This window comes from Oncorhynchus masou, unplaced genomic scaffold (assembly GCF_036934945.1).
Source record: "Oncorhynchus masou masou isolate Uvic2021 unplaced genomic scaffold, UVic_Omas_1.1 unplaced_scaffold_575, whole genome shotgun sequence".
NCBI lineage: Eukaryota > Metazoa > Chordata > Actinopteri > Salmoniformes > Salmonidae > Oncorhynchus > Oncorhynchus masou.
This window is the reverse complement of record NW_027012168.1, coordinates 160,001-178,721: the sequence shown is the minus strand read 5'-3', so window position 1 is coordinate 178,721 and position 18,721 is coordinate 160,001. Positions and strand designations below refer to the sequence as shown.

Sequence of the window (18,721 nt, the reverse complement as noted above, 5' to 3'; positions counted from 1 at the left end):
TCTCCACCAGGAAGCGCTAGAGGCCACGCTTCACTGACTGACTGGCTCTGGAAAATATACAGCCTGATTCTCTCTGATGGTCTGGATCTGTGGCATTGGGACAGGGGACTGTCCCTGAGAGGAGCAGGCAGGGACAGTATCAGCTATGGTCTGATCCACTGCTGTAGTTAGGCCCTTAACTCTTCACAGTGTAGGTCACTCCCCTCTCAACCACTGGGAGAGGTAGAGCTGCTATGAAACCCACTATGTTGTAGTCATCTCCCTGCAGGAAGCTGTAAACTGGGTCTGGCTGAATGTCATCATGGGACGTCTCTGTCCACTCACCTTCTCTTCCAGGTTCTCTTCACCATAACACAATGTTGAACCCTTAAAGCTCCTTCCTCCTCTTAGCTGATTTGTTTCCACTTCCTGTCTGCCTGTTACTTCCTGTCAATGTCTCTCCACATTAAGACTCCATACTAAAAGATCCAGACCATATCATGCCATTGATCTGATTGTATTGTTCTCTACAGTCTGCCATGGATCTGATTGTATTGTTCTCTACAGTCTGCCATGGATCTGATTGTATTGTTCTCTACAGTCTGCCATTGATCTGATTGTATTGTTCTCTACAGTCTGCCATGGATCTGATTGTATTGTTCTCTACAGTCTGCCAATGATCTGATTGTATTGTTCTCTACAGTCTGCCATTGATCTGATTGTATTGTTCTCTACAGTCTGCCATTGATCTGATTGTATTGTTCTCTACAGTCTGCCATTGATCTGATTGTATTGTTCTCTACAGTCTGCCATTGATCTGATTGTATTGTTCTCTACAGTCTGCCAATGATCTGATTGTATTGTTCTCTACAGTCTGCCAATGATCTGATTGTATTGTTCTCTACAGTCTGCCAATGATCTGGTTGTATTGTTCTCTACAGTCTGCCAATGATCTGATTGTATTGTTGGTAAATGAACCCCCACCATCCTGGTGTCAGAGGTCACTGCACTCCTAATAAAGAAGGTGAAAGGATGCTGTTGGCTCTTTCATTTTATCTTGGTAAGAGCTCCATTCAATCTGCCTATGAAATGTCAATGTTCTGAGACGAGAACGCAGACCTTCCATGCTGCAGGTTGACCGTCTCGCCCGGTTTCACTGCTCTAGAGAGCTGGAAATGAACAAGTACTTTCCCATTGAGCAGATATATGCAGCGTGTACCGTAAACGCTGTCTCCACTAACGCTGTCTTTAAACTTCAATAACAAGTACTTTCCCATTGAGCAGATATATGCAGCGTGTACCGTAAACGCTGTCTCCACTAACGCTGTCTTTAAACTTCAATAACACTGTAGCTCTGAACTCAGACCATATAACACTGTAGCTCTGAACTCAGACCATATAACACTGTAGCTCTGAACTCAGACCATATAACACTGTAGCTCTGAACTCAGGCCATATAACACTGTAGCTCTGAACTCAGGCCATATAACACTGTAGCTCTGAACTCAGGCCATATAACACTGTAGCTCTGAACTCAGGCCATATAACACTGTAGCTCTGAACTCAGACCATATAACACTGTGGCTCTGAACTCAGGCCGTACGGATTGAATCGAGCCCTCCGTCTCCTTGAGATCTATTGCCTCAACCTGGGCGACTATAAAAAGGTTCAGGCCAAAAGGAAGGTACAGATTTACCAGTGATTGGATAGGTGTAAGGCTCTGTGATTACCTCCGAGAAGGTAGGATGCATTTAATTAGTGATTTATTGAAACAGAACCCTGGTAACTGTTTCCAACCCGCTGCTGTTTAAAAACACTGGTGTTTAGGACGGAACACCACAACTACAAAGCACATTCCTGTCAGAGCCAGGGTGGTCTAGGGGAGGAGCCAGGGTGGTGTAGGGTAGGGTGGCCAGGGTGGTCTAGGGAGGGGTGGTCTAGGGGAGGAGCCAGGGTGGTCTAGGGTAGGGGTGGCCAGGGTGGTCTAGGGGGCCAGGGTGGTCTAGGGGAGGAGCCAGGGTGGTCTAGGGTAGGGGCCAGGGTGGTCTAGGGGGAGCCAGGGTGGTCTAGGGGGGGAGCCAGGGTGGTGGAGGGAGGGAGCCAGATGGGGACAGGAGAAACATTAGCAAGAGGAACTTCACAGGGGAAAGGGTGTGTGCCAGTGTGTGTAGCATTTCGTAAACCAAAGGAATGTCCCATCTAGATGATGAGGGGTCATTAAACATGGAAAGTCATTAAGCTGTTCTGTCCACATACTGGTTATAATGGATATTACTGCTGTACTCTACATGGTTATAATGGATATGACTACTGTCCTCCTCATGGTTATAATGGGTATTACTGCTGTCCTCCTCATGGTTATAATGGGTATTACTGCTGTCCTCCTGGTTATAATAGGTATTACTGCTGTCCTCCTCCTGGTTATAATAGATATTACTGCTGTCCTCATGGTTATAATGTGAATTACTGCTGTCCTCCTCCTGGTTATAATGGGTATTACTGCTGTCCTCCTCATGGTTATAATGGATATTACTGCTGTCCTCCTCATGGTTATAATGGATATTACTACTGTCCTCCTCATGGTTATAATGGGTATTACTGCTGTCCTCCTCATGGTTATAATGGGTATTACTGCTGTCCTCCTCATGGTTATAATGGGTATTACTGCTGTCCTCCTCATGGTTATAATGGGTATTACTGCTGTCCTCCTCATGGTTATAATGGGTATTACTGCTGTCCTCCTCATGGTTATAATGGGTATTAGATGGGAATTACTGCTGTCCTCCTCATGGTTATAATGGGTATTACTGTGGGTTATAATGGGTATTACTGCTGTCCTCATGGTTATAATGGGTATTACTGCTGTCCTCCATCATGGTTATAATGGGTATTACTGCTTACCAACAACGAGACGGCCTACAGGGAGGTGAGGGCCTGGAGTGTGGTGTCAGGAAAATAACGCTCACAGTCATTGTCAACAAAACGTAAGGAGATGATTGTGGACTTCAGGAAACAGCAGGGACCACCCATCCACATGTAAAAGCAGTGGCCCCAGGGTAGTACTTTTAAGTTCCTCGCATACACATCACAGACAAAAGGTCTGAACTGGTCCACTCACACAGACATATTATATTATTATTATTCAACCTCAGGAGGCTGAAGAAATTTGGCTTGTCACCAAAAACACTCACAAACTTCTACAGACGCACACCGAGAGCATCCTGTCGGGCTGTATCACCGCCTGGTACGGCAACTGCTCCGCCCTCAACCGTAAGGCTCTCCAGAGGGTAGTGAGGTCTGCACAACGCATCACCGGGGCAAACTACCTGCCCTCCAGGACACCTACACCACCCGATGTTACAGGAAGGCCATAAAGATCATCAAGGACATCAACCACCCGAGCCACTGCCTGTTCACCCCGCTATCATCCAGAAGGCGAGGTCAGTACAGGTGCATCAAAGCTGGGACAGAGAGACTGAAAAACAGCTTCTATCTCAAGGCCATCAGACTGTTAAACAGCCACCACTAACATTGAGTGGCTGCTGCCAACACACTGACACTGACTCAACTCCAGCCACTTTAATAATGGGAATTGATGGGAAATGATGTAAATATATCACTAGCCACTTTAAACAATGCTACCTTATATAATGTTACTTACCCTACATTATTCATCTCATATGCATACGTATATACTGTACTCTATATCATCGACTGCATCCTTATGTAATACATGTATCACTAGCCACTTTAACTATGCCACTTTGTTTACATACTCATCTCATATGTATATACTGTACTCGATACCATCTACTGTATCTTGCCTATGCTGCTCTGTACCATCACTCATTCATATTTCCTTATGTACATATTCTTTATCCCCTTACACTGTGTATAAGACAGTAGATTAGGAATTGTTAGTTAGATTACTTGTTGGTTATTACTGCATTGTCGGAACTAGAAGCACAAGCATTTCGCTACACTCGCATTAACATCTGCTAACCATGTGTATGTGACAAATAAAATTTGATTTGATTTGCTGTCCTCCTCATGGTTATAATGGGTATTACTGGTACTCTACATGTTATAATGGGTACTGCTGTCCTCCTCATGGTTATAATGGGTATTACTGCTGTCCTCCTGCTGTCCTCCTCCTGGTTATGGATATTACTAATGGGTATTACTGCTGGTTATAATGGGTATTACTGCTGTCCTCCTAATGGATTATAAATGGGTATTACTGCTGTCCTCCTCTGTACTGCTGTCTTCCTCCATGGTTATAATGGATATTACTGCTGTACTCTACATGGTTATAATGACTATTACTGTCCTCCTTTGGTTATAATGGGTATTACCTCCTCATGGTTATAATGGATATTACTGCTGTACTCTACATGGTTATAATGGGTATTACTGCTATAATGGGTATTACTGCTGTACTCTACATGGTTACAATGGATATTACTGCTGTCCTCATGGTTATAATGGGTATTACTGCTGTCCTCCTCATGGTTATAATGGGTATTACTGCTGTCCTCCTCACTGTTATATTGGGTATTACTGCTGTCCTCCTCCTGGTTATAATGGGTATTACTGCTGTCCTCCTCCTGGTTATAATGGATATTACTGCTGTCCTCCTCATGGTTATAATGGATATTACTGCTGTCCTCCTCACTGTTATAATGGGTATTACTGCTGTCCTCCTCCTGGTTATAATGGGTATTACTGCTGTCCTCCTCCTGGTTATAATGGGTATTACTGCTGTACTCTACATGGTTATAATGGGTATTACTGCTGTCCTCCCCTGGTTATAATGGATATTACTGCTGTCCTCATGGTTATTATGGGTATTACTGCTGTCCTCCTCATGGTTATAATGGTTATTACTGCTGTCCTCCTCCTGGTTATAATGGATATTACTGCTGTCCTCCTCATGGTTATTATGGGTATTACTGCTGTCCTCCTCATGGTTATAATGGATATTACTGCTGTATTACTGCTGTACTCTACATGGTTATTATGGGTATTACTGCTGTACTTACATGGTTATAATGGCTATTACTGCTGTCCTCCTCATGGTTATAATGGGTATTACTGCTGTCCCCCTCATGGTTATAATGGGTATTACTACTGTACTCTACATGGTAATTATAGTTATCACTGCCGCCCGTCTAGCATCACTACTCTGGATGGTTCTGACTCGGTTCTGAAGATGTGGAGAACTACAAATACCTAGGTGTCTGGTTAGACTGTAAACTCTCCTTCCAGACTCACATTAAGCATCTCCAATCCAAAGCTAAATCTAGAATCGGCTTCCTATTTTGAAACAAAGCATCCTTCACTCATGCTGCTTTGAACATACTCGTAAAACTGACTACTCCCTAGAAAGGCCAGAACCTAGGAAGAAACCTAGAGAGGAACCAGGCTATGAGGGGTGGCCAGTCCTCTTCTGGCTGTGCCAGGTGGAGATTATAACAGAACATGGCCACGATGTTCAAATGTCCATAAATGACCAGCATGGTCAAATAATAATAATCACAGTGGTTGTAGAGGGTGCAACAAGTTATCACCTCAGGAGTAAATGTCAGCTGGCTTTTCATAGCCGATCATTGAGTATCTCTACCGCCCCTGCTGCCTCTAGAGAGTTGAAAACAGCAGCAAGGTAGCACGTCCGGTGAACAGGTCAGTGTTCCATAGCCGCAGGCAGAACAGTTGAAACTGGAGCAGCAGCACGGCCAGGTGGACTGGGGACACCAAGGAGTCATCTTGCCAGGTAGTCCTGCGGAATGGTCCTAGGGCTCAGGTCCTCCGAGAGAAAGACAGAGAGGGAACTAGAGAGAGCATACTTAAATTCACACAGGACACCGGAGAAATACTCCAGATATAATAGACTGACCCTAGCCCCCGACACATAAACTACTGCAGCATAAATACTGGAGGCTGAGACAGGAGGGGTCAGGAGACGATACCCCCCGGACAGGGCCAGGCAGGATTCAACCCCACCCACTTTGCCAAAGCACAGCCCCCACACCACTTGAGGGATATCTTCATCCACCAACTTACCATCCTGAGACAAGGCCGAGTATAGCCCACGAAGATCTCCCCCACGGCACAAACCCAAGGGGGGCGCCAACCCAGACAGGAAGATCACGTCAGTGACTCAACCCACTCAAGTGACACACCCGTCCTAGGGATGGCATGAAAGAGCACCAGTAAGCCAGTGACTCAGCCCCTGTAATAGGGTTAGAGGCAGAGAATCCCAGTGGAGAGAGGGGAACCGGCCAGGCAGATACAGCAAGGGCGGTTTGTTGCTCTAGTGCCTTTCTGTTCACCTTCACACTCCTGGGTCAGACTACACTCAATCATATGACCTACTGAAGAGATGAGTCTTCAGTAAAGACTTAAAGGTTGAGACCGAGTTTGCGTCTCTGACATGGGTAGGCAGACCATTCCATAAAAAATGGAGCTCTATAGGAGAAAGCCCTGCCTCCAGCTGTTTGCTTAGAAATTCTAGGGACAATTAGGAGGCCTGCGTCTTGTGACCGTAGCGTACGTGTAGGTATGTACGGCAGGACCAAATAGGAAAGATAGGAAGGAGCAAGCCTATGTAATGCTTTGTAGGTTAGCAGTGAAACCTTGAAATCAGCCCTTGCCTTGACAGGAAGCCAGTGTAGGGAGGCTCGCACTGGAGTAATATTATCAAATATTTTGGTTCTAGTCACTAACTGAAGTTTATTTAGAGCTTTATCCGGGTATCCGGAAAGTAGAGCATTGCAGTAGTCTAACCTAGAAGTAACAAAAGCATGGATTAATTTTTCTGCGTAATTTTTTGACAGAAAGTTTCAGACTTTTGCATTGTTACGTAGATGGGAAAAGCTGTCCTTGAAACAGTCTTGATATGTTCGTCAAAAGAGAGATCAGGGTCCAGAGTAACGCCGTGGTCCTTCAGTTTTATTTGAGATGACTGTACAACCATCAAGATTAATTGTCAGATCCAACAGAAGATCTCTTTGTTTCATGGGACGTAGAACAAGCATCTGTTTTGTCAGAGTATAAAAGTAGAGCATTTGCCGCCATCCACTTCCTTATGTCTGAAACACAGGCTTCTAGCGAGGGCAATTTTGGGGCTTCACCATGTTTCATTGAAATGTACAGCTGTGTGTCATCCGAATAGCAGTGAAAGTTAACATTATGTTTCTGAATGACATCACCAAGAGGTAAAATATATAGTGAAAACAATAGTGGTCCTGAAACAAAGCCTTGAGGAACACCGACATTTACAGTTGATTTGTCAGAGGACAAACCATCCACAGACAAACGGATATATATATAATAGTGGTCCTGAAACAAAGCCTTGAGGAACAAAGTTGATTTGTCAGAGGACAAACCATCCACAGACAAACGGATATATATATAATAGTGGTCCTGACACCGACATTTACAGTTGATTTGTCAGAGGACAAACCATCCACAGACAAACCGGATATATATAATAGTGGTCCTGAAACAAAGCCTTGAGGAACACCGACATTTACAGTTGATTTGTCAGAGGACAAACCATCCACAGACAAACGGATATATATATAATAGTGGTCCTGAAACAAAGCCTTGAGGAACACCGACATTTACAGTTGATTTGTCAGAGGACAAACCATCCACAGACAAACGGATATATATATAATACAGGTCCTGAAACAGTGCCATGATGGGGTCCACAGAAAACCAACCAAAACATTGTTTGTCTTCAGGAAGGCAGTGAGTTGCGCAACAGCTTTTCCTAACATGTTTAAGAGGAATGGGAGATTCGATATAGGCTGATTAGTTTTTTATGTTTTCTGGGTCAAGGTTTGGCTTTTTCAAGAGAGGCTTTATTACTGCCACTTTTAGTGAGTTTGGTGCACATTCGGTGGATAGAGAGATGTTTATTATGTTCAACATAGGAGGGCCAAGCACAGGAAGCAGCTCTTTCAGTAGTTTAGTTGGAATAGGGTCCAGTATGCAGCATGAAGGTTTAGAGGCCATGATTATGTTCATCATTGTGTCAAGAGATATAGTATTAAAACACTTGATGGTCTCTCTTGATCCTAGGTCCTGGCAGAGTTGTGCAGACTCAGGACAACTGAGCTTTGGAGGAATACGCAGATTTAAAGAGGAGTCCGTAATTTGCTTTCTAAGGTTCATGATCTTTTCTCAAAGAAGTTAATGAATTTATCACTACTGAAATGAAAGCCATCCTCTCTTGGGGAATACTGCTTTTCAGTTAGCTTTGCGACAGTATCAAAAATACATTTTGGATTGTACTTATTTTCCTCAATTAAGTTGGTAAAATAGGACGATTGAGCAGCAGTGAGGGCTCTTCGGGTACTGCACGGTACTGTCTTTCCAAGCTCGTCGGAAGATTTCCAGATTGGTGTGGCGCCATTTCCGTTCCAATTTTCTGAAAGCTTGCTTCAGAGCCGGGTATTTTCTGTGTACCAGGGAGCTAGTTTCTTCTGTTTTAGTTTTTAGGGGTCTGCATCAATGGTATTGCGCAAGGTTAAATTGAATTCCACAGTTAGGTGGGTAACTGATTTTTGTCCTCTGGCGTCCATGGGTAGACAGAGGGAATCTGGAAGGACATCAAGGAATCTTTGTGTTGTCTGTGAATTTATAGCACGACTTTTGATGTTCCTTGGTTGGGGTCTGAGCAGATTTTTTTGTTGCAATTGCAAACGTAATAAAATGGTAGTCCGATAGTCCAGGATTATGAGGAAAAACATTAAGATCCACAACATTTATTCCACAGGACAGTGAGTAGGTCCAGGGACATGTTGGACAAAACCCACTGAGTCGACAATGGCTCCCAAAGCCTATTGGAGTGGGTCTGTGGATTTTTCTATGTGAATTTTAAACTCACCAAAAATTTGAATGTTATCTGCTATGACTACAAGGTCTGATAGGAATTCAGGGAACTCAATGAGGAACGCTGTATATGGCCCAGGAGGCCTGTAAACAGTAGCTATAAAAAGTGATTGAGTAGGCTGCATAGATTTCATGACTAGAAGCTCAAAAGACGAAAATGCAGTCTTTTTTTTTGTAAATTGAAATTTGCTATCATAAATGTTAGCAACACCTCATTTGCGGGATGCAGTAAATGGTCACTAGTAACCATATTTCAATCAGGCCAATCACGTCAAGATTATGATCAGTGATTAGTTCATTGACTATAACTGCCTTGGAAGTGAGGGATCTAACAGTAAGTTGCCCTATTTTGAGATGTGAGGTGTCACAATCTCTTTCAATAATGGCAGGAATGGAGGAGGTCTTTATCCTAGTGAGATTGCTAAAGCGAACACCTCCATGTTTAGTTTTGCCCAACCCAGGTCGAGGCACGGACATGGTCTCAATGAGGATTGCTGAGCTGACTACTGTACACTGACTGTGCTAGTGGCAGACTCCACTAAGCTGGCAGGCTGGCTAACAGCTTGCTGCCTGGCCTGCACCCTATCTCATTGTGGAGTTAGAGCCCTGTCTATGTTGGTAGATAAGATGAGAGCACCCCTCCAGCTAGGATGGAGTCTGTCACTCCTCAGCAGGTCAGGCTTGGTCCTGTCTGTGGGTGAGTCCCAGAAAGAGGGCCAATTATCTACAAATTCTATCTTTGGGTGGGGCAGAAAACAGTTTTCAACCAGCGATTGAGTTGTGAGACTCTGCTGTAGAGCTTTATCACTCCCCCTAAATGGGAGGGGGCCAGAGACAATTACTCGATGCCGTCACATCTTTCTAGCTGATTTACACGCTGAAGCTATGTTGCGCTTGGTGATCTCTGACTGTTTCATCCCAACATCGTTGGTGCAGACGAGGATAACAATATCTCTATACTCTCTACACTTGCCAGTTTTAGCTTTAGCCAGCACCATCTTCAGATTAGCCTTAACGTCGGTAGCCCTGCCCGCTGGTAAACAATGTATGATCGCTGGATGATTTGTTTTAAGTCTAATACTGCGGGTAATGGAGTTGCCAATGACTAGGGTTTTCAATTTGTCAGAGCTAATGGTGGGAAGCTTCATTGCCTCAGACCCCGTAACGGGAGGAGTAGAGACCAGAGAAGGCTCGGCCTCTGACACCGACCCGTTGCTTAATGAGGAGAACCGGTTGAAAGTTTTTGTCTGCTGAATGAGCAACACCGGTTGAGCGTTCCTACAGCATTTCCCTCCAGAAACCATGAGAAAGTTGTCCGGCTGCGGGGACCGTGCCAGGGGATTTATACTACTATCTGTACTTACTGGTGGCACAGACGCTGTTTCATCCGTTCCTACACTGAAATGACCCTGCCTAACGATTGTGTCTGAAGCCAGGATTGTAGCACAGCTATCCTCGCCGTAAGGCGAGTACAGCGACTGCAATTAGAAGGCATCATGTTAATGTTACTACTGAGCTTCGGCTGTTGGAGGTCCTGACGAACCATGTCCACATAAAGCGTCCAGAGTGAAAAAGTTGAATCAAAAAAAGTTGAGCGAGTGGAAACAATAAAAATATAAAACGTTAATTAATAAAGTAAAAACTGTAAAGCTGGCAGTTAGCAAAGTAATGTTAGTAACAAACCTCACAGCAGCACGTAAACATGGGTAGAACTACTACCACCCTGTCTGACTGATGGGTAGAACTACTACCACCCTGTCTGACTGATGGGTAGAACTACTACCACCCTGTCTGACTGATGGGTAGAACTACTACCACCCTGTCTGACTGATGGGTAGAACTACTACCACCCTGTCTGACTGATGGGTAGAACTACTACCACCCTGTCTGACTGATGGGTAGAACTACTACCTCCCTGTCTGACTGATGGGTAGAACTACTACCACCCTGTCTGACTGATGGGTAGAACTACTACCACCCTGTCTGACTGATGGGTAGAACTACTACCTCCCTGTCTGACTGATGGGTAGAACTACTACCACCCTGTCTGACTGATGGGTAGAACTACTACCACCCTGTCTGACTGATGGGTAGAACTACTACCACCCTGTCTGACTGATGGGTAGAACTACTACCACCCTGTCTGACTGATGGGTAGAACTACTACCACCCTGTCTGACTGATGGGTAGAACTACTACCTCCCTGTCTGACTGATGGGTAGAACTACTACCACCCTGTCTGACTGATGGGTAGAACTACTACCACCCTGTCTGACTGATGGGTAGAACTACTACCACCCTGTCTGACTGATGGGTAGAACTACTACCACCCTGTCTGACTGATGGTATAACTACTACCACCCTGTCTGACTGATGGTAGAACTACTACCACCCTGTCTGACTGATGGGTAGAACTACTACCACCCTGTCTGACTGATGGGTAGAACTACTACCACCCTGTCTGACTGATGGTAGAACTACTACCACCCTGTCTGACTGATGGGTAGAACTACTACCACCCTGTCTGACTGATGGTAGAACTACTACCACCCTGTCTGACTGATGGTATAACTACTACCACCCTGTCTGACTGATGGTAGAACTACTACCATCCTGTCTGACTGATGGGTAGAACTACTACCACCCTGTCTGACTGATGATAGAACTACTACCACCCTGTCTGACTGATGGTAGAACTACTACCACCCTGTCTGACTGATGGTAGAACTACTACCACCCTGTCTGACTGATGGTAGAACTACTACCACCCTGTCTGACTGATGGGTAGAACTACTACCACCCTGTCTGACTGATGGGTAGAACTACTACCTCCCTGTCTGACTGATGGGTAGAACTACTACCTCCCTGTCTGACTGATGGGTAGAACTACTACCACCCTGTCTGACTGATGGGTAGAACTACTACCACCCTATCTGACTGATGGGTAGAACTACTACCACCCTGTCTGACTGATGGGTAGAACTACTACCACCCTGTCTGACTGATGGTAGAACTACTACCACCCTGTCTGACTGATGATAGAACTACTACCACCCTGTCTGACTGATGGGTAGCACTACTACCACCCTGTCTGACTGATGGTATAACTACTACCTCCCTGTCTGACTGATGGGTAGAACTACTACCACCCTGTCTGACTGATGGGTAGAACTACTACCACCCTGTCTGACTGATGGGTAGAACTACTACCACCCTGTCTGACTGATGGGTAGAACTACTACCACCCTGTCTGACTGATGGGTAGAACTACTACCACCCTGTCTGACTGATGGTAGAACTACTACCACCCTGTCTGACTGATGGTAGAACTACTACCACCCTGTCTGACTGATGGGTAGAACTACTACCACCCTGTCTGACTGATGGGTAGAACTACTACCACCCTGTCTGACTGATGGTATAACTACTACCACCCTGTCTGACTGATGGTATAACTACTACCACCCTGTCTGACTGATGATAGAACTACTACCACCCTGTCTGACTGATGGGTAGAACTACTACCACCCTGTCTGACTGATGATAGAACTACTACCTCCCTGTCTGACTGATGATAGAACTACTACCACCCTGTCTGACTGATGGGTATAACTACTACCACCCTGTCTGACTGATAGTAGAACTACTACCACCCTGTCTGACTGATGATAGAACTACTACCACCCTGTCTGACTGATGGTTAGAACTCCTACCACCCTGTCTGACTGATGGTAGAACTACTACCACCCTGTCTGACTGATGATAGAACTACTACCTCCCTGTCTGACTGATGATAGAACTACTACCACCCTGTCTGACTGATGGTATAACTACTACCACCCTGTCTGACTGATGGTATAACTACTACCACCCTGTCTGACTGATGGGTAGAACTACTACCACCCTGTCTGACTGATGGTAGAACTACTACCACCCTGTCTGACTGATGGGTAGAACTACTACCACCCTGTCTGACTGATGGGTAGAACTACTACCACCCTGTCTGACTGATGGGTAGAACTACTACCACCCTGTCTGACTGATGATAGAACTACTACCACCCTGTCTGACTGATGATAGAACTACTACCACCCTGTCTGACTGATGGTATAACTACTACCACCCTGTCTGACTGATGGTAGAACTACTACCACCCTGTCTGACTGATGGTTAGAACTACTACCACCCTGTCTGACTGATGGGTATAACTACTACCACCCTGTCTGACTGATAGTAGAACTACTACCACCCTGTCTGACTGATGGGTAGAACTACTACCACCCTGTCTGACTGATGGGTATAACTACTACCACCCTGTCTGACTGATAGTAGAACTACTACCACCCTGTCTGACTGATGATAGAACTACTACCACCCTGTCTGACTGATGGGTAGAACTACTACCACCCTGTCTGACTGATGGGTAGAACTACTACCACCCTGTCTGACTGATGGGTAGAACTACTACCACCCTGTCTGACTGATGGGTAGAACTCCTACCACCCTGTCTGACTGATGGGTAGAACTACTACCACCCTGTCTGACTGATGGTAGAACTACTACCACCCTGTCTGACTGATGGGTATAACTACTACCACCCTGTCTGACTGATAGTAGAACTACTACCACCCTGTCTGACTGATGATAGAACTACTACCACCCTGTCTGACTGATGGTAGAACTACTACCACCCTGTCTGACTGATGGTAGAACTACTACCACCCTGTCTGACTGATGGTAGAACTACTACCACCCTGTCTGACTGATGGTAGAACTACTACCACCCTGTCTGACTGATGGTAGAACTACTACCACCCTGTCTGACTGATGGTATAACTACTACCACCCTGTCTGACTGATGGGTAGAACTACTACCACCCTGTCTGACTGATGGGTAGAACTACTACCACCCTGTCTGACTGATGGGTAGAACTACTACCACCCTGTCTGACTGATGGGTAGAACTACTACCACCCTGTCTGACTGATGGGTAGAACTACTACCACCCTGTCTGACTGATGGGTAGAACTACTACCACCCTGTCTGACTGATGGGTAGAACTACTACCACCCTGTCTGACTGATGGTAGAACTACTACCACCCTGTCTGACTGATGGGTAGAACTACTACCACCCTGTCTGACTGATGGGTAGAACTACTACCACCCTGTCTGACTGATGGGTAGAACTACTACCACCCTGTCTGACTGATGGGTAGAACTACTACCACCCTGTCTGACTGATGGGTAGAACTACTACCACCCTGTCTGACTGATGGTTAGAACTACTACCACCCTGTCTGACTGATGGGTATAACTACTACCACCCTGTCTGACTGATAGTAGAACTACTACCACCCTGTCTGACTGATGGGTAGAACTACTACCACCCTGTCTGACTGATGGGTAGAACTACTACCACCCTGTCTGACTGATGGGTAGAACTACTACCACCCTGTCTGACTGATGGTATAACTACTACCACCCTGTCTGACTGATGGGTAGAACTACTACCACCCTGTCTGACTGATGGGTAGAACTACTACCACCCTGTCTGACTGATGGTAGAACTACCCACCCTCTTTCTGAGGATCTCTTCATCTCACTAACCTTGCCAGTCCGTCTGTTCTGTTCTGGAGAACTCTTTACTGAGATCTAATTAAACCATTAATCTGTTTCTAATCTGAACTACACAGCCCTGATAGCCTGATAGCCAGTCACACACAACCCTAGATAGCTCCTAGGCAGTCACTACACCTCCCTAGATAGCTCCTAGCCAGTCACGCACAACCATAGATCGTCTGACTAGGCAGAACACACAACCCTGATAGCTCCTAGGCAGTCACACACAACCATAGATAGCTCCTAGGCAGTCACACACAACCCTAGATAGCTCCTAGGCAGTCACACACAACCATAGATAGCTCCTAGGCAGTCACACACAACCCTGATAGCTCCTAGGCAGTCCCGCACAGCCCTAGCCCTGTCAGCCCTGATGGTAGTCACACACAACCCTAGATAGCCCCTGAGCCAGTCACACACAACCATAGATAGCTCCTAGGCAGTCACACACAACCCTGATCTCCTATGGCAGTCCCGCACACCCTAGATGACTGATGGCCAGTCACTACACAACCATAGATAGCTCCTAGTCAGTCACACACAACCCTAGATAGCCCCTAGCCAGTCACACACAACTGTAGATAGCTCCTAGTCAGTCACACACAACCCTAGATAGCTCCTAGTCAGTCACACACAACCCTAGATAGCTCCTAGCCAGTCACACACAACCATAGATAGCTCCTAGTCAGTCACACACAACCCTAGATAGCTCCTAGTCAGTCACACACAACCCTAGATAGCTCCTAGCCAGTCACACACAACCATAGATAGCTCCTAGTCAGTCACTACACAACCCTAGATAGACTAGGGTAGTCACACACCACCCTGATCCTCTTTCTAGGATCCAGTCACAACACACTAGATAGCTCCTAGCCAGTCCCTGTTCTGTTCTGGAGATAGCTCCTAGCCAGATCTAATTAAACCATAGATAGCTTCCTAATCTGACTCACACAGCCCTAGATAGCTCCTAGCCAGTCACACACAACCCTAGATAGCTCCTAGCCAGTCACACACAACCCTAGATAGCTCCTAGCCAGTCACACACAACCATAGATAGCTCCTAGTCAGTCACACACAACCCTAGATAGCTCCTAGCCAGTCACACACAGCCCTACATAGCCCTAGAGTCACACACAACCCTAGATAGCCCCTAGCCAGTCACACACAACCCTACAGATAGCTCCTAGCCAGTCCTACACAGCCCTACAGATAGCTCCTAGCCAGTCACACACAGCCCTAGATAGCTCCTAGCCAGTCACACACAACCCTAGATAGCTCCTAGCCAGTCACACACAACCCCATAGCTCCTAGCCAGTCACACACAGCCCTAGAGAGCCCCTAGCCAGTCACACACAGCCCTACAGAGCCCCTAGCCAGTCACACACAGCCATAGATAGCTCCTAGCCAGCCAGACTCCCAGAGACAGCATCTAGCTAGTCACACAAACACACACACCCTTACATATTCCCACAACCCTGAGATAGCCCCTAGCCAGTCCCATCCAGTAAATATCCCGTAAAGACCTGACTCTGGAGGGGAGATGGTAACAGAGAGGCATCAGAGTCTCATAGAGCTGTCACAGCAGCCCTCAAACATTTAACAAGACTCACAGACACTCTCACATAGAGAGACATAGTGGCACAGGGATGCAGATATCTACAGGGAAGAGAGACTCCACCCAGACCAGACATACATTAGTGTTCACATCTACTGTCTCCATACACTACTGTCTCCGTACATGACTTTGTTCTACACTACTGTCTCTGTACATTACTGTGTTCTACTCTACTGTCTCCATCCATTACTGTGTTCTACACTACTGTCTCTGTACACTACTGTGTTCTACACTACTGTCTCCGTACATTGCTGTGTTCTACACTACTGTCTCTGTACATTACTTTGTTCTACACTACTGTCTCTGTACATTACTTTGTTCTACACACTGTCTCTGAGACATACTTTGTTCTACACTACTGTCTCTGTACTTACTGTGTTCTACACTACTGTCTCAGACATACATTACTGTGTTCTACACTACTGTCTCTGTACATTACACTACTGTCTCCATACATGACTTTGTTCTACACTACTGTCTCTGTACATTACTGTGTTCTACTACTGTCTCCATACATTACTGTGTTCTACACTACTGTCTCTGTACACTACTGTGTTCTACACTACTGTCTCCATACATTGCTGTGTTCTACACTACTGTCTCCATACATTACTTTGTTCTACACTACTGTCTCCATACATTACTGTGTTCTACACTACTGTCTCCATACATTACTGTGTTCTACACTACTGTCTCTGTACATTACTTTGTTCTACACTACTGTCTCCGTACATTACTGTGTTCTACACTACTGTCTTTGTACATTACTTTGTTCTACACTACTGTCTCTGTACATTACTGTGTTCTACTCTGTCTCCATACATTACTGTGTTCTACACTACTGTCTCCGTACATTACTGTGTTCTACACTACTGTCCGTACATTGCTGTGTTCTACACTACTGTCTCCATACATTACTGTTTTCTACACTAGTGTCTCCATACATTACTTTGTTCTACACTACTGTCTCCGTACATTACTGTGTTCTACACTACTGTCTCCGTACATTACTGTGTTCTACACTACTGTCTCCGTACATTACTGTGTTCTACACTACTGTCTCCGTACATTACTGTGTTCTACACTACTGTCTCCGTACATTACTGTGTTCTACACTACTGTCTCCGTACATTACTGTGTTCTACACTACTGTCTCCGTACATTACTGTGTTCTACACTACTGTCTCCGTACATTACTGTGTTATACTGTCTCCGTACATTGCTGTGTTCTACTCTACTGTCTCCGTACATTACTGTGTTCTACACTACTGTCTCCGTACATTACTGTGTTCTATACTACTGCCTCCGTACATTACTGTGTTCTACACTACTGCCTCCATACATTACTGTGTTATACTGTCTCCGTACATTGCTGTGTTCTACTCTACTGTCTCCGTACATTGCTGTGTTCTACACTATTGTCTACTGTGGATGTGTCTCAAATGGAACCCTACTCCATATATAGATCCCTATGGGCCCTGCACTACTAAGGGAATAGGGTGCCATTTTGATGTGAGGAGGAATGGACTGGTGTCCCCTCAGCGCGTCTTGTGTTGTTTTTCCTCAGCGTGCGTACCACCACCACCACCAGTCTATCAGGGGATGCTGGTGGACAATGGGAGAATTGTTATAGAGGGGCTGGGTGTGGATTGGGGCTGGTCCCAAAAGGCAACCTATTCTCTATATAGTGCACTACTTTTGCCCAGGACCCATAGGGAATAGGATGCTATTTGTAGCAGGGGCTGGCTGCTGGCGGGACGGAGAGTGATGACGTCACAGCTCTTATAACAGACCACATGGACCTAATTAACACTACAGCCTCTCTGTCTGGACCAGGAGAAACAACAGACATTAAACACAGCTACAGACACTAACGACAGCCTCTCTGTCTGGGCCAGGAGAAACAACAGACTCTACAGACACTAACGACAGCCTCTCTGTCTGGGCCAGGAGAAACAACAGACATTAAACACAGCTACAGACACTAACGACAGCCTCTCTGTCTGGGCCAGGAGAAACAACAGACTCTACAGACACTAACGACAGCCTCTCTGTCTGGACCAGGAGAAACAACAGACTACAGACACTAACGACAGCCTCTCTGTCTGGACCAGGAGAAACAACAGACTCTACAGACACTAATGACAGCCTCTCTGTCTGGACCAGGAGAAACAACAGACTCTACAGACACTAATGACAGCCTCTCTGTCTGGGCCAGGAGAAACAACAGACTCTACAGACACTAATGACAGCCTCTCTGTCTGGACCAGGAGAAACAACAGACTCTACAGACACTAATGACAGCCTCTCTGTCTGGACCAGGAGAAACAACAGACTCTACAGACACTAATGACAGCCTCTCTGTCTGGACCAGGAGAAACAACAGACTCTACAGACACTAATGACAGCCTCTCTGTCTGGACCAGGAGAAACAACAGACTCTACAGACACTAATGACAGCCTCTCTGTCTGGACCAGGAGAAACAACAGACCTTACTGAGTACACAAATTTTCAAGAAAGCCTCTGTTATGGGTATGCTTGTCTGGTCCAGGAAAAAACAAACATTAAACACAGCACAGACCCTACACCAGACACTAATGACTCT

At 45.7% G+C, this 18,721-nt stretch overlaps 1 protein-coding gene across 1 annotated transcript in view; it reads left to right on the top strand.

The window, feature by feature from the left end:
• Positions 1–18,721, top strand: part of LOC135536210 (TBC1 domain family member 30-like) — a 163,659-nt gene that overhangs the window by 68,411 nt on the left and 76,527 nt on the right. Inside the window, 1 exon segment of the mRNA XM_064962583.1 lies at positions 1,576–1,663. Coding sequence (XP_064818655.1) covers positions 1,576–1,663 — 88 coding nt within the window.